The sequence below is a fragment of the Dipodomys ordii genome, unplaced genomic scaffold, assembly GCF_000151885.1.
Source record: "Dipodomys ordii isolate 6190 unplaced genomic scaffold, Dord_2.0 Scaffold157, whole genome shotgun sequence".
NCBI lineage: Eukaryota > Metazoa > Chordata > Mammalia > Rodentia > Heteromyidae > Dipodomys > Dipodomys ordii.
The window spans coordinates 2,359,917-2,374,914 of NW_012267373.1; the positions used below are offsets into that span (position 1 = coordinate 2,359,917).

General features: G+C 38.6%; 1 protein-coding gene across 1 annotated transcript in view; it reads left to right on the forward strand.

The window, feature by feature from the left end:
• Positions 1-13,356: 13,356 nt before the first annotated feature.
• Positions 13,357-14,998, forward strand: part of Frk (fyn-related Src family tyrosine kinase) — an 87,408-nt gene continuing 85,766 nt past the window's right edge. Inside the window, exon 1 of the mRNA XM_013032796.1 lies at positions 13,357-14,214. Coding sequence (XP_012888250.1) covers positions 13,844-14,214 — 371 coding nt within the window. The 5' untranslated portion in view covers positions 13,357-13,843. The remainder of the gene's footprint in view (positions 14,215-14,998) is intronic.

Genomic DNA, 14,998 nt, shown 5'->3' on the forward strand with positions numbered 1-14,998 from the left:
GATTACAAATTGGTCCTCTTGTCCTTTCCCTACCCCATTCTATCCTCAACCCAACAGAGAGATCCTTTAAGCATAACATAGTCTTGCTGTTCATATCTTTCTAAAGGCTTCCTGCCTCAGTGAGAATCAATTCTAAGCCCGTGATGTGATTTGTAAAAACTTCATTGTCTGCTGTTACCCTTTTTCATTTCTTGCTACCTATCCTGGCTGCAGTCAGTCAAGGCCTCTTTTCTATTCCTCTAGTACACAGTGGCAGCTGCTTCTCACAGCTCTTGCTGGTGTCTCTACCTGAATATTCTTGTCAAGCTACGTGTGTAACTTCTTTAGGCTTTTACTTCAACAACACCTCTTTTGGAGATGGATTCAATTTCAAACTTCCAGTTTCCAATTTCCTTTCTCTGTGTTTTCTCCTATTACCTACTACCTTTAATGAACCCATTATTTACTTTCTAATACTTACTGACTTGTCAAGTACACCCTTGTCCAGTGGTACTTACTGCTCTACAACAGGAGGTGATCTTGCAGGATGGGTCAAGTGAAGACACTTGATCATAGGTAGTGGTTGCATTGAGATCTAAGACCAAGCAAAGAAGATTCCTTATCTTCTCTGAAAGAAAGACACACAGGATTGCTCCAGTGCCCTGCAAGATCCAGTTCCTGGCATCTAAGCTGTGTTAATAAACCTGTTTGTTCAGGAGTAAAGGACCATAAACAGGGATATAATGATCAGGAAAGAGGTTAAAGGGTAATTGCATTTTAAATAAATCAAAGGAATGAGAGGTCATAATTTAGAGAAAGATCATGCTGAATCAACATGGCAAGCATTTCTATAAGGATCAAATTACTAATGAATGACTTGAGTGGAGAGATTTGGTTTAAAGATCTTGCTGCCTGAGAAACAGGCTGAAGTAGATGGTAAGAAGAAATAAACATGGGCATGCCAGTGGGGTGAAGTGCCAGGGTGTAAGGAAGTCTTCCTGATACGAGAGGCCTATAGCAAGAGCAACCACCCAGGGAAACACAAAAAATTACAACCTCAGCATTAGATGTTTTAGGAACTAGTTCCTGCTTGTCCCTTACTATGTGCTTCAGGTAAGTTACTGAGACCTCAGCCTCACTATTCCATTTTGTAATGTGGATGTGCAACAATACCTCTACACATAAAACACAGCATGTAATGTGCTCTTGTTTCTATCAGAGTTGCTTTACTAATATAAATGTAGTAAGCACTTACAACTTTGTGGTTTTCATTCTTTTTACTTTTAAATAGTTTATCTGGTATATAGATGACTTAGAATTTTCCCAGAGTTGGTCTGAAATGTTGAGCAGTTAAGCTCATTTACTAGCTTTTGCTCTCAAAAGAAATATACAAGACTTTAGAGATGTCAGTAGCCAGCCAGAAGTAATTCTGTAGGGAGCTTATGGGCTATTTCATATATTTTGCTTCTTTAACATTGTTGTAGCAGTCCTATTAAAATTAAAATGAGTGAAAAATAGTCATTTCTCATTTATTATAAATCCCGTAATAGTAGAATCATATTCAAAATCTAGGAAAGGAAACTATGGTTGAAACTAACTTAAGTGAAGCTAGTAAATGTGGCTCAACAGAACAGAACATTTTAGGATAGCTTAAATGACAATGAAGGTGATATTCATTCAATAAGCAATCTTGATTATTTACTGTCCGGTATTTACAAATTTGCACAAAAATAGACCACTTATAATTTTGCATATATATAGATATTTGGCATCATTACACACTATCAGAGAAAATGAATAATTTCCCTTAAGTAATTTCAGAAATACCTTGCATCATTTGGCAACAGTCACATAAGCTTTTAATGAGAATATTCATAAAAGAAACAGATATACAAGACATGTAGGAGATGGAAATGTGCCATGAAGTGACTCGACTTAATTTACAATACTGAAAAAAAGTACTAAGGAGCCCATAAAGAAAGTGAGAAACTACACTGCAGAAAGAACTTTGAGGAAGAAATCAATGTTAAGGAATGTCAAGGAATCAATGTCAGGCAAGCATAATGTTTGCCTAAATTGTATTTCATATAGAGTCTACAGGGCCAGGCAGATTTGTTCATTCCTTCTTCCTCTGTTGCCACTTGTTACTGTCCTTCCATTGTTCTATCCAGCCACAGTGGCCTTTTTTGAGCACCTACAAACTGAGGGGTTTCTTTGTCCTGAGGTTCCCTTATCTTACTTTATCTGTCCCTGAGAAACAGCACCAGCTAGGCTAGGAGGGGCATGTGCAATCGTTTTGCTGACCATGCAAGAGTGATTTGGAGTGAGTGCTCTTGGCTCCTTGTTGTCAGAGTAGAAGACAGGAGGGCAGGATCAGTAAATTCTGTACAGCTTCCTTCACTCCAGCAGCAGTCAGGGCCAAGATTTTGGACTCCAGTGTCAGCTCTCTTTTTAATTCGCTCAGCAATTCTTGGCATCAGAGCCAAACATCATTTTCAGTTCTCAGTCTGTCAACGCTGGGTAACACTTAGCTATCTGCTAGGGTTGTGAGAATTGATTAATATTTATGAACACATTTAAGTCGAAAAGTGCAGTATAAATATTACTGCATGAATTGAAAAATTGTTTCCTACACAAAATTACGCACAAGGAAAATAAGCCATAGACTGCAGTCTTCTTGGAACAATTTAAAAACGGCGATCAGCTATTTGCTGCTTCTCCATTCATCTTTTATAAGTTTAGTGCTTTTATAATTTAGTGTTTTCAACAATGATTTCTGCTACATTTATTTTTTATTGTTGTCATGCATTGGTAGATTTTGTTTCCTGTTAAGTTCAATACATTTCTTAACTTCCAGTTAAATTTTATAAATCATTGACTATAATCTTCCCCTATGAAATTTGTCCAGTGTACTAAGGACATTTGTCATTACTTTAGAATAATTATTGAAACTCTTTGCTTAAGAGAATGGGTATTTCTCTACTCAGAAAATCATGGTATGACAAATTTTTTTTACATAAATTTTTGCTCTATTCTTGAAATTTTGAATATAAAGTTGGAAATACATTTGACCAGAAGAAAATTGGGGATACAATAAAGTTAAGCTTACGTATTGGGTTAACTTTGTCAATCAGATGAAATAGTAGAATACTACTATTCAAATATGTAACTTAATAATATTAAAAATATTCATAATGCTATTTTTTACAAATGTTGAAAGTAAGGACACTAGCTATCAGAAGATAGATACATTGGTTACATTTGCATAGTTGTGACCAAAGTACTTGGCAGAATAAGTTAAAAAGAGGAAAAAGATTTATTTATTTTTAATTTAAATTGTATTGTAAAGGTGATGTACAGAGGGGTTACAGTTAACATAAGTCAGGTAATGAATACATTTCTTTTTGAACAGTGTTACCCTCTCCCTCATTTTCTCCCAGTTTCCCTAATAACAACCTCTTCCTCCCCAAGTTGTAAAGTTCATGCCCAACATAGTGTCTAATGAGTATCATTGTTGAATTGGTTCACCCTTTGTCCCACAGTTTCTGTGGTTCCTCTTCCCTTCCCCAAATCAGATAAACTTATATACAAGACAAAGGGTACAGAAATAAAAACAGCAACAAAAGGAAATAAACAAAAAGGAAAAAGAAATAACTGCAAAGAGTATAATTGAGAAAACCAATTGTTTTCATTTCTTGGAGTTCATTTCAATAAGCATCATTTTATATGGTTATATGCACATAGCTATGAGCCATTGTGATCCTCTCCTAGGAATATCCTTCTTTGTTTTCACTATGTGAATGCTTTATCATGTTTAATGAATTATGTTTAATTAATTAATCATGTCCAAATGTAGTTATTTGTCTTCTATTATCCATTGGATTAACTTGTAGATTTATAGACATATTCTAGTCTAACAAAGCAGGGAAACCATGCAGCCTATTTTTCTTTGAGTCTGGATTACTTTGCGTAGCTTTTTTCAAATCTTGCCATTTCCTTACAAATGGGGTAATGTCATTCTTTCTGATAGAAGCATAAAATTCCTTTGTGTATATATATTACATTTTCTTGATCAATTTGTCCACTGAAGGGCACCTGGGTTGATGCCATATCTTAGATGTGGCAAATAATTTTGCAATGAACGTGGTTGTGCTGGTGGCTTTAGTATAGCCTATTTGTGGTCACTTGGATAGATGCTTAGAAGTGGGATTACTGGGTCATAGGATGCTTTGTGTTTAGTCTTCTAAGGAGAAAAGACTTTTTTATTGCAAAAATTCTGTACAGAGGGTTTATAGTTACATGAGCAAGGTAATGAGTACATTTCCTATCAAGCATTGTTGCCTCCTCCTTTGTTTTTCCCCTACCATCCCTTCCCTCCCACCTCCACAACTACACCCTCCCCTCCCCACACACCTAAATTGTAAAGTTCATTTTTCTGCATAGTGTCTTGTACATCTCATTGTTACAATGGGTCAACCTGTATCCCTATTTAAATATTTTGTTTTTTTTCCTTCCCCTCATCAAATACAGTGAAAACAGGGGTTATCCCATGAGGGAGGAACATACAAAGCAACAAAAAAATCACATGGTACATTATAAATACATTAGAAACAACAGCAAGAAAGAAAAAACCACCTGGGTCCTTACCTTGGGGTTCATTTCATTTAACATCATCTTATTTGGTCATATGTACATAGCTTGTCCCAGACATATATTAGTTATTGCAAATAAGGGAAACCATGGGACCTGTGTTTCTTTGGGCCTGGCTTACTTCACGTAATAGAATTTTAGGAAAGAATTTTTTTTAGTTCATGTTGCAGAAGGCTCAATCCATGAATTCTGATCCTCTGGTCAGGCAGAATGTTATGACAGTAAGAACACATGGCTGATGTTCTCACCTCATAGTACACAGGAAACTGAAAGGGTCTAGGGTCCTGAGGACCAGGTATAACCTTCAAGGATAGTATGTCTTAGCGACATTTCTTCCAACTTAGTCCTACCACTGAGTTTCTACAACTTTCTGAAATAGCATCATCATCTAGAGATTAAGTGTTCAATACAAGTCTTTTCCTGAGATTAGGAAACAATAATAGTGTATTTAATATTTTAAGATATTTTCATTTACCACAGATACCTAACCTTATCTAAGTTACCAGTCAGTATCGATAAGGATAACTCCTCTAGGAGACAACCCACAAATTTCAGAGGCTTAAAACAACCAAGGTTTGTTCTTGATTAGGTTATCCATTTAGTAGGTGGAGACTCACCTTTTGCTTATCCAGGGATGCAGAGTAATAGAGCACACTTCATTTGGAATATTACTATCAAAAGGGGAAGGAAGCTCACTTAATTGCACATATCCTCTTAGAGCTGTTTAGCTGGAAGGCACATACATCTCTTCTAATAGAGTTTCATTGTAAAATGACCATACTTACCTTCAAAGGAATAAAAAGTATAATTCTGTAAGCTTCTTGAAACAGAAAAAGGAAAAACTCTGAATAGCAATAATAAATACCATACCTTTTAATTTTTATTTATCATTTCATTTTTGTACATATTTTTTCATTAATTATCATTTTTAAGTTATTTGAATTGATTTCCAATAATAGAACATATTAATAGGGCATAATCTGACAACCCAACGCATGTATAAAATGTAAACTGATGAAACCAAGGGTGATCAGCACCTCCAATTCCCCACACATTCCCCACATCTTTTTTTCTAGGAACTTCCAAACTTCCCCTCCAGGGGGGTGGGTCTCTGAGGCTATAGAGAGGAGTGTGTCAGATGGACAAGAAGAGACAGGCTAGATGTGTTCTAGAAGGGGCTTTGTTTCCAAAAGTAAGCTTGCAACTTGCTTTTTTGTGTAATGGGAAAAGATGTTAAACCACGTGTCTGATGGGTACTTTACAAAAGTTGTTTTGGCCTGTCACTTAGAGAAGAGATTTTAGGGGACAAAACTGAAAATAGGGAGACCTCCTGTGCATAGGATTTTAGTCTAGACTCTCCTTTTATGGAGGAAGATTGTACTTGTAAATCTACCTAGAGATTTCTAGCACACTCTGTGTTATCAAAATACCTTTCAAGTTTTGAAAATTATGCATAAATAGGCAATAAGCATAGTAAAAAGAAATATAAGATGTGGTTTCTTTACAGACAGAGCAATTCAGTTGAGGAAAGCAATACAATTATACATAAATGGATATTAGACTATTTTAGGATATTATAAATGATGTTCTTCATGAATGATTCATTTGTTTTCAGTAAGCATAGTGTATTAATTGGATGCTTATTAAATATGACATATTTTGTCAGCACTGGAAAGAAAAGAAGTCTATAGTAAGTACATATAGAGGTTAGAATGAGCTGAGTGAGACAGATATAAGAAAAGTATAAAAGTGGGGCACCAGTGGCTCATGCCTGTAATCTTAGCTACTCAGGAGGTTGAGATCTGAGGATAGCAGTTCAAAGCCAGCCTGGGCAGGAAAGTCTGTAGGACTCTTATCTCCATAAACCACTAGGAAACTGGAAGTGGTACTGTGGCTTAAGTAGTAGAGTGCTAACCTTGAGCTGAAGAGCTGAGGGATAGCGCCCAGGTCCAGAGTTCAAGCACCCCAAAAAGAGAGAAGTATAAATGTCATAAATGTGGAGATAACTAATTCTATGTAATGAATTTGTCAGGAAAGAATAGAAAGAAATAGAGTTGACTCATAAAAGATAAATGAGTGCTCATATTTACCTAACAAATAAATTGGCAGATAATGAATGTGAGAAAAAGAAGGGTTGGGATCATGAAGAGAGAATATATGAAAAACCCTAGGATTAAAAAATCACAGATCTTAGCCACTCTAATAGAGGACAAGGGGAAAAAGATGAATTTTGAGAACTTCCTAAGGTTCAGTTTGATATGACTTTCACCAAGGCACGAAACTAGAAGACTTGGGAGAATGCTATTTGGAGATATGTTTTATTTGAACTTGAAGTCTTTATGCAATATTTTGGGAGGTTTCATAGAGTAAGCTATGGCTGAATGGGCTAAGATATCATCAGGTCCAGATGAAGATATTGATTTGGGGCTATCAGTAATGGAAGTGCTATCAAAAGGCATGCCCACCTAGGAAAGTATGTTAGGGGAAGAAAAGACACCAGAGAAGGGTTCCAGCCAGGATTCCCAGTTAACATCAACACTGGGGGATATATAGGGGAAGAAAACCAACCTAAAAGATACTGAGAACTGTTGGGTGAAAGAAAACGAAGAAGACATTGTCATGGAAAATTTAGAACATCGATCTTGGTCAGACTGTAAGGAACAGTCAAATGGAATGAAACTGGGAAAGAAATGATTTGATTTGACAAATGACAAGAACTAGTGACATTGTGTGGATCTACTTTGGTGATATGGTATAAGGCAAAGGCAAATTGCAGTCTTGAGTAGAAATGGAGAAATCTATGAAAGGAAATGTTCAGTATGTCTCAGGAAGTGTGGCTGAAGGAAGAGGGAGAGGCATGGTAGAAGACTAAGTGGAAAAAGGATTGAGAATTTTGCTTTCTTTCCTACCTCCTATCTTATTTTCATTTCTTCTTCTTTATATCCTGTTTTATTTTTTAATGTTTGAAAAATGAACTGAATTATAGTCTTTTGAAGAAATCACTAATTGATGAAATGACTCATAGGGAATCGTATTAGATCACAGAAGACAATTGAGCCATCTTCTCTATCATTGAAAGAGTATCAATTAAGATTTGTCTTATCTGCATATAAAAATCAAAATAATAATACTCTACATAGATAAAGTTAAATTATACCATGTAACTGAGAAATTTAATAGTAGACATGCCTGGGCTTTCTGGACATAGATTCCTCTGATCATTTTGCTCTATTTTTAAGGTCCATTTATGGTTGAAGATGCATACTGCTTATGCAGCCCTATTAACTGAGTTCTAGGTAGGAGGAAAGCGAAAAGAGGGAAAGGAAAAATAATACATCTCTCAACTGACTCTTGCTGTTCCTGAAACTCTACCTAAAGACTCTACATGCTTTCAGTTTGCCTTCAGGCATTAAGGAGGGCAAAGAAATGTAGTCTCTAGCTTACTTTTGTTTCTATAAAAGTAATATTCAACTGTAGAAATGAAAAATAAAATGAATATTGGAAAAGCAGGTAGAAGTTTTTGTCCCAGGAGAAAAGTGCGATTATTTGTAGCTGTACATACACTTTTGATGCAAGCAAAGGCAATTAAATTAGTCAACATCAAAGAGAGGTGGAATGTCAGTGAATGTATGTGACAAGGTCATCAGAGAAAACGATATCCATAGAGACCTTGAGATGAATAGTGGGCAATTTAATAGTGTAATGGGAAATTGAAGGGAACTATGGAATGTCACGTAGTGCTAAGGCCAAGCCTAGCAGGGGCTGGAGATGATTCCTTTGTCCCATTATAAAATTGAACCGCTATAGGATTGTGTGTATCACTCTTCAGAAAACCAGCTAGAAGAGAAGGGTTCAATTCACTTAAGATTGTGTGTGGGGATTAGAAATGGAGCTAGAAAAATTCAAGAGAAATAGCTTTGTGTAGGAATGAACAGAGGAAGGCCTAGAGGAGGTGTCAGGGTTTTGCTCAGATTTTGAAGTGCAGGAAGGAATATGCTAGAGGGGAAGGAATATTAAAGAAAGGAATGTCCAAGGAGACAGAACTAGATGCCAGGAGAGATTAGGTTTACCAAGAGACCCAGTAAACCAGTTTGGTTGAGCAGGAGGGCTACTGTAAGGCTGTAACGGAAGGAGAATGTTGAAAGGGTCATCTGATAAAGATGAGATAAAACACGAATGCCTTCGCTTTGAATTCTAAACCATATCTTCCAGGCAGTGAGGATTTGTTAAAGTTTATTGTGTCCATAGAGTGATTTATGACTATTGTTTTGGCAAAGAAAGCCAACCTGCAGAGAGCCATAGGAGGGGAGAGAAAAGGCTGAGAGGCAACGGAAGCTCCAACGTATTTTGTTTGAGAGAGGCAAGACTTAAGGGGAGGGGTCAGATGAATGGTGAGAGAAATGGTGGGTGAAGGCAGTCATAATGTTTCATGTACATATATGACAGTGGAACAAGGTAATTTGAAGAGATGGGTCCGGTTGGGGCAGATGATGAGGGAGAATGATAGAAAGGGTGACACTGCTCAAGATTCATTGTAGGTATACATTGACAGGCTGAATTGAAACCTCTTTGTACAACTACTTAAAGATAATAATAATCAAGAAAAAACATAAAAATATAGGCACTCTTCTGTGTTCCAGGAGTTTTCCCACAATAGACTTTTATTCTCAATTATAAATATTTACACATTTATCTCACCACAATCCTTCTTCCTTTCCTCCCTCCCTCCCCCCTCCTTCCTTCCTATGCCAATTAAACAAATACTTTTTGAATATGTACTATTATATACTGGATATTGAACAAGGCATTGAAGATTGAGGGAAGAGAATTCTATTCTTCCAGGAACAGCAAAAAAAAAAGGTAAATAAGAGGGTTTCAACAACAAACAAAGTAGAAATGTGTGCCAGGTTTCAGAGGTGAGTTCTCTTGATTATTTTTTATCAGGGGAGGTAATGCTTGGCTCCTACAGGGAACTCTAAGAAGGAAGTCATCAGAGGAGCAGGTAGAGGAGGATGTAGAGGAGGCCTCATCCTCAGAAGCTGTTGGTACTTTAGGGGAAGTATGTTACTACATATGCACAGAAATGAACATGGAAGTATTTGCTGGGTCTTGTATTTAATGCTTGAGCAGTTAGGTTTTACATCCATTATATTAGAAGAATTTTGCATAACATTTGGGATTAATTTTTTTAGAAATATTGAGGTTTGAGTTCAGCCTTGCATTTGCTAAGATGCTCAATCACTTAATCCATCGCTTCAGCTTTTTGTATTTTTTTTGCTTCAGTTATCCTTCACATTTCCCCCCCCCCCAAGTCATTTTGGGATTATAATCCTCTTGCTTATACCTCTTCTGTAGCTGAGATTACAGCAACAAGCCATCATTGCCCAACAGATGGAGATCTCATTAACTTTTTTTTTCAGGTCTTTTTTTTTTATTGTGAAAATACTGTACAGAGGGGTTACAATTACATGGGCAAGATAATGAGTACATTTCTTATCAAGCATTGTTACCTCTCCTTTTGTTTCCCCTTCCCACCCTTCCCATCTCCCATCCACCCTCCCCCCCTTAGGTGAAATGAACCCCAAGATAAGTATTCAAATGTTTTTTCTTTCATGCGATTGTTTCTAACATATTTATAAGATTATTTCTTTGTTGCTTTGTATGTCCCTCTCCCATGGTATAACCCCTGCTTTCACTGTATTTGATGTTGGTATAATTTGTGGACGGGAAGGGAAAAAACAGATCGTTTAAATAGGGATACAGGTGGGCCCATTGCAACAATGAAATGTACAACTCATTAACTTTTTACCAAGCTTTCCTCAAACCATTATCCTTCTGATCTCTGCTTCCTAACAAAGTGGGATTACTGATCGCATGTATGAGCCACTGTACCTAGCACCATTCAAAAATAATTAGTGTCAATTAGTTGTACTGGAGGGTTAATTGTTCAAAGGTGTTTCATGATAATACCTTACACATGCATATACATTTTTTAAGAGTCTAACCACGATGACAACAATAACAACAATGTCCCCCCCCTCCTCAAACTGAAGATTTATAGTATTGGGCTCTGCAAGTCATGCAAGTCATGGTTTCTCCTCTGGGTGGCTATATGGTCTCGGACAAGTTACCTAATCTCTTTAAGCCTCTGTTTTGGTTTAAAAAAAAAAGGAAGGAAGGAAGGAAGGAAAGAAAGGAATGGTGGGAGTGAAGACTCAACTACCTTCTTCATAGGCATTGTTCTTTTTTTTGTAAGAATTGATGGTGTACCACTTGCAATGCTCTTAGAATGGTGCATAGTGCATAGAAACTTCTCAGAAAGCAATTGCTCTCCTTACATGGGCTCACCTCAGCCATCATGGTTATCATGCAAACAGTTCAGTAAGCTATGACAAACACCACTCACTATGGTATGAGTTAGAGATAAGAACAAGCTGGAAAAGAGATATTATTAGTTAAGAGACGAGAGCCCTGTAAAAATCTGAGAAAGGATCTTTTTCTTTTTCTGGTCACTACCCAGCTGTCATTCAGACAGATTTAAACCAAAAAGTTTGTGGGATAAATGAAAAGGAAGACTGAGCAGACTTTAGTGACTGATTAGCTGCAAAAATCAGGGAGTGAATAAAAGATGCTTGAAAGGCTTCACGCCTGAGTGACTAGAGAATTCTGGCACTGTGGCATGAGGAAAGTCATTCACACTCTTGGTTCTGTGTCTCAGGCCAGTGCTCTCCTGACATCCTTGGATGGTTAGCCAACTTTTCAATTTTATTCACTTGCTCAGTGACTGGGCAGTGTAGCCAGCTGCTTTGTCATAAGCACAGCGAAGGCATGTGGAATCTTGGAGATCTCGGCATCTCATACCCTACTTACAAGTTGTATTTGAATCTCACTCTTATGGCTCCCAAGTCTTCTTTCATTTCTAGCTCATGTTGAAATCTCAGGAAAGACCTCAGCATCTACAGCTCTGTTGAAGAATATTAACATAATGGTATATGCTTATAATTCTTGTTGTGTTTGAAACAAAATATTCCATATAGTTTGTCACTGTTATGTACTTATTTTTTCTTCTCCTGTCTAAAATATGGAATTGTATCTACATTCACTTTGAGGATCCATGATATTCAAAATCAACAACAGGGCTGGGATGTAGCTCAGTGGCAAAGCCCTTCCCTAGCAACTGAAATGTCCTAGGTTCAATCCTCAATACCAAAAAAGAAAAAAACAAAACAAAACAAAAATCAACAACTATGTAGAAACCTGGTTCAGTTTTAGGCTTTTGTATTTTTGCTTTTTGTTACTTATACTCTGATTGATTCTGGAAATAATTCGAGAAACCATGGAGCATGATACAGGATCTTGTTTTAACCAAATGATCCATCCATTGGTGCCTAGCTAGAACAAAGAAATAATAGCAGGTGGAGCTAAGGCCATAGTTTGCTACTTTCCTTCCTCCCTCCCTCTCTCACTCCCTTCTTCTCTCCTTTCTTCCCAACCTCTCAATCTCTCTTTCTGCCTTCTTTCCTCTTCCTTCTCCTTCCTCCCTCTTCCTTTTCCCTTGAATCTGATTATTTTAATTACTGAAAATACTCTACAATTGGACAAAGTACAGGAGGATTAAGATTGTCTTAAAACCAGGCTCAAGGTTCGGGCAACACTTACTAACAAAGTTGGTTTTTAAGAGAGCATTTATTTGTGTAATCCTGGGGATTGAACCTAGTGCCTCATGACTGTTACGTATAGCCTGATCAGAGTTACAATTCTAGTCCCTAAGAGAGAATTTTTTTTAATGAATGCTTTGTTGGAAAATAAGTGGCATGTCACGAACAATTTTGCAGTGCTCTCTGGTAGAATAAATAGCAGTATGCTGAACTGTCTAAACTTCTTGTCCAGTAGCTCTTAAGATCCAGGGAACAGCTGAAGATTGCCTTGAGGAAGTAGTGCAAAACCCACTGTCAGCTTCAGAATGGCTGTCCAGACTTGAGCCTCATTCATTCCCCATCTCCTGCAATCAACCAAGACAGTAAGAATTATGTAGACCTGGGTGTTCATGTTCAACCAAAAGAATCTTCACAGTGAGAGTTGCCTTCTTATTTCTCTATTGGCCACCTACTCCCGCTCTGTGTGTGTGTGTGTTTCAAAAATAGTTCATGAAAGATTGGAAATTAAATGTCTCTGTGGGAAAAGGCAGCACTGCAGGTTCTCAGCATTTTATTCAGCTGCTCTCTTACTTTTCCAGACCATGAATATACTCTGAGGCTATTAAAATCTATTTCTGGTGATTGGGGAAAAAATGGACTTAATGTTTCCTTTCCCCCTCCCTTCCAATTGCCCTGTGTCTGGCAACAATACCTCAACACACTAATTTTTCTTTTTTTAAAATTTCTTTTTGTGGTGGCAAAACAATCCCACTCCTATTTGTGGAGAGAGAGAGGAAAAAAAGAATCTCTGTCCTAAGTTTTATGTTGGGAACATAAAACAAGACAAAAAGCTACCTGGGTTAGCCTGTTTCTCCAGAGTGAAAGAAAGCAGTGTACATTTTGGCGGCTGCTTTAAGAGTCTGGCTCCCTGGTAAGGGGGCTGGTCTATTATGGGTGTGAGAGAAAGGAGGGGTCGAAGAGGGAGTCCGGTTTAGATTCTGGACTGAAGGCAACCAGGAAGTAAGGAAGAATGATTACAGTCTGTACATAGCTCAGGATGTTAAAGGCAGCAGCCGTACCTGGTTGGTTATTCATTAGCGAGAAGGCAAGGACAGTTGGGATCAGGACTGGTGAAACCACAGAAACAGATTTGAAGTTGGGTGAGAGTGACTGGCCTGGGCCAAGCTGGGAGATTTTTTTTACCTAGAGGAAATACCTCTCTTGCTAACTTTTTCTTAGGACGGAGGGAAAGGTGACTGCTTTCTATTCTCCTGTGTGCGTCTAAATAGAGCTCTCTTAATTGTATTTCATTCGTTGTTGTTGTTGTGGGATTGTGAAGCAGGCAGGAAGAAGAGCAGCTGCCCCTAGTCCCGACTGGCTTTTGCCCTGGGGCTGGAACTGAGGGCCAGAACGCCAGAAAGCCAGGTGCTGAGTCTCTCCAGGCGAGAACAGAATTCAGACTCTTATGAAACCGGACTCTTCACACTCTCCAAAGTATGGTGAGCTGGTGCTGATCCAGTGAATCTGCAGACGCCCAGAGCAAGAAGCCCCTTTCTCCCTCCTCCCACTGGGGCGCCATGGGCAACATCTGTTTGAGGCTCTGGGCATACCTGCAGCCCTGTCTCCCTTGCTTGTCCCAAGAGGCTGACAAGTCGGTGGTGATTGCGAACCCAGTGGCCCACTATCCCCCTGAAGCCCCCGTGTCACAGAAACAGACTCCAGAGAGAAGCCATGGCCACTACTTTGTGGCTCTGTTTGATTACCATGCCCGAACGGCAGAGGACCTAAGTTTCCACGCAGGCGACAAACTCCAAGTCCTGGACACTTCTCATGAGGGCTGGTGGTTGGCCAGACACTTGGAGAAAAGGGGAGATGGCTTTGGCCAGCAACTGCAGGGCTACATTCCTTCTAACTACGTGGCTGAGGACAGGAGCCTCCAAGCAGAGCCGTGAGTAGTACAAACCCACACTTGATTTCTTAACTCTTCGAGGGCCTGGTGAAGTTCTCCTTTCTATCCACTTACAGCTTCCTTATCTGCAGATTTGCCTAGAAAACTATGTGTAGGTACTCAGAAGACTCACGGATGAAAGCATATCTTGCCCCAGAGAGAGTGAACCTGGCAGCTAATGGTTGTTGAAATCATTTCCATTACAGTCTGCACACCCTCCGGGGGCACTTTCTTCAACATTACCAAGGGGTGCACTTAATAATACTCTACTTCTCCTTTTTATGGAACACAGTGCTGGCCTCACCTTCAAAAGTGAACTGCATAGGACTCTTCTGTATATTCGAATCTAAAATCCAGTGCTTTCTGTGTGATTTAACTTTAGAAGCATTTTGGAGTAATAACTCAAACCCGAACACCAATCTCAATACTTTTTATTACATAGCTTAACCTTACTAACCTAACCTACCAACAAGACAGATAATATCTCAACAAGACTAGGTTTTCTGGTGAAATCATGACAGAAACATTTCTCTTAGAGTCTCCCATTCTAAGATATGCTACTCTGAGAGGGTTATCTCTTGGTGGTCCCAACTAAAAACTGGCCAGGTGGAGAGGCAGTAAAATTTTTTTTTTTTGGGTCCGGTCGTGGGGCCTGAACTCTGGGCCTGGGCGCTGTCCCTCAGCTCTTCAGCTCAAGGCTAGCGCTCTACCACTTGAGCCACAGCGCCACTTCCGGCTTTTTTCTTTTTGCTTATGTGGTGCTGAGGAATCGAACCCAGGGCCT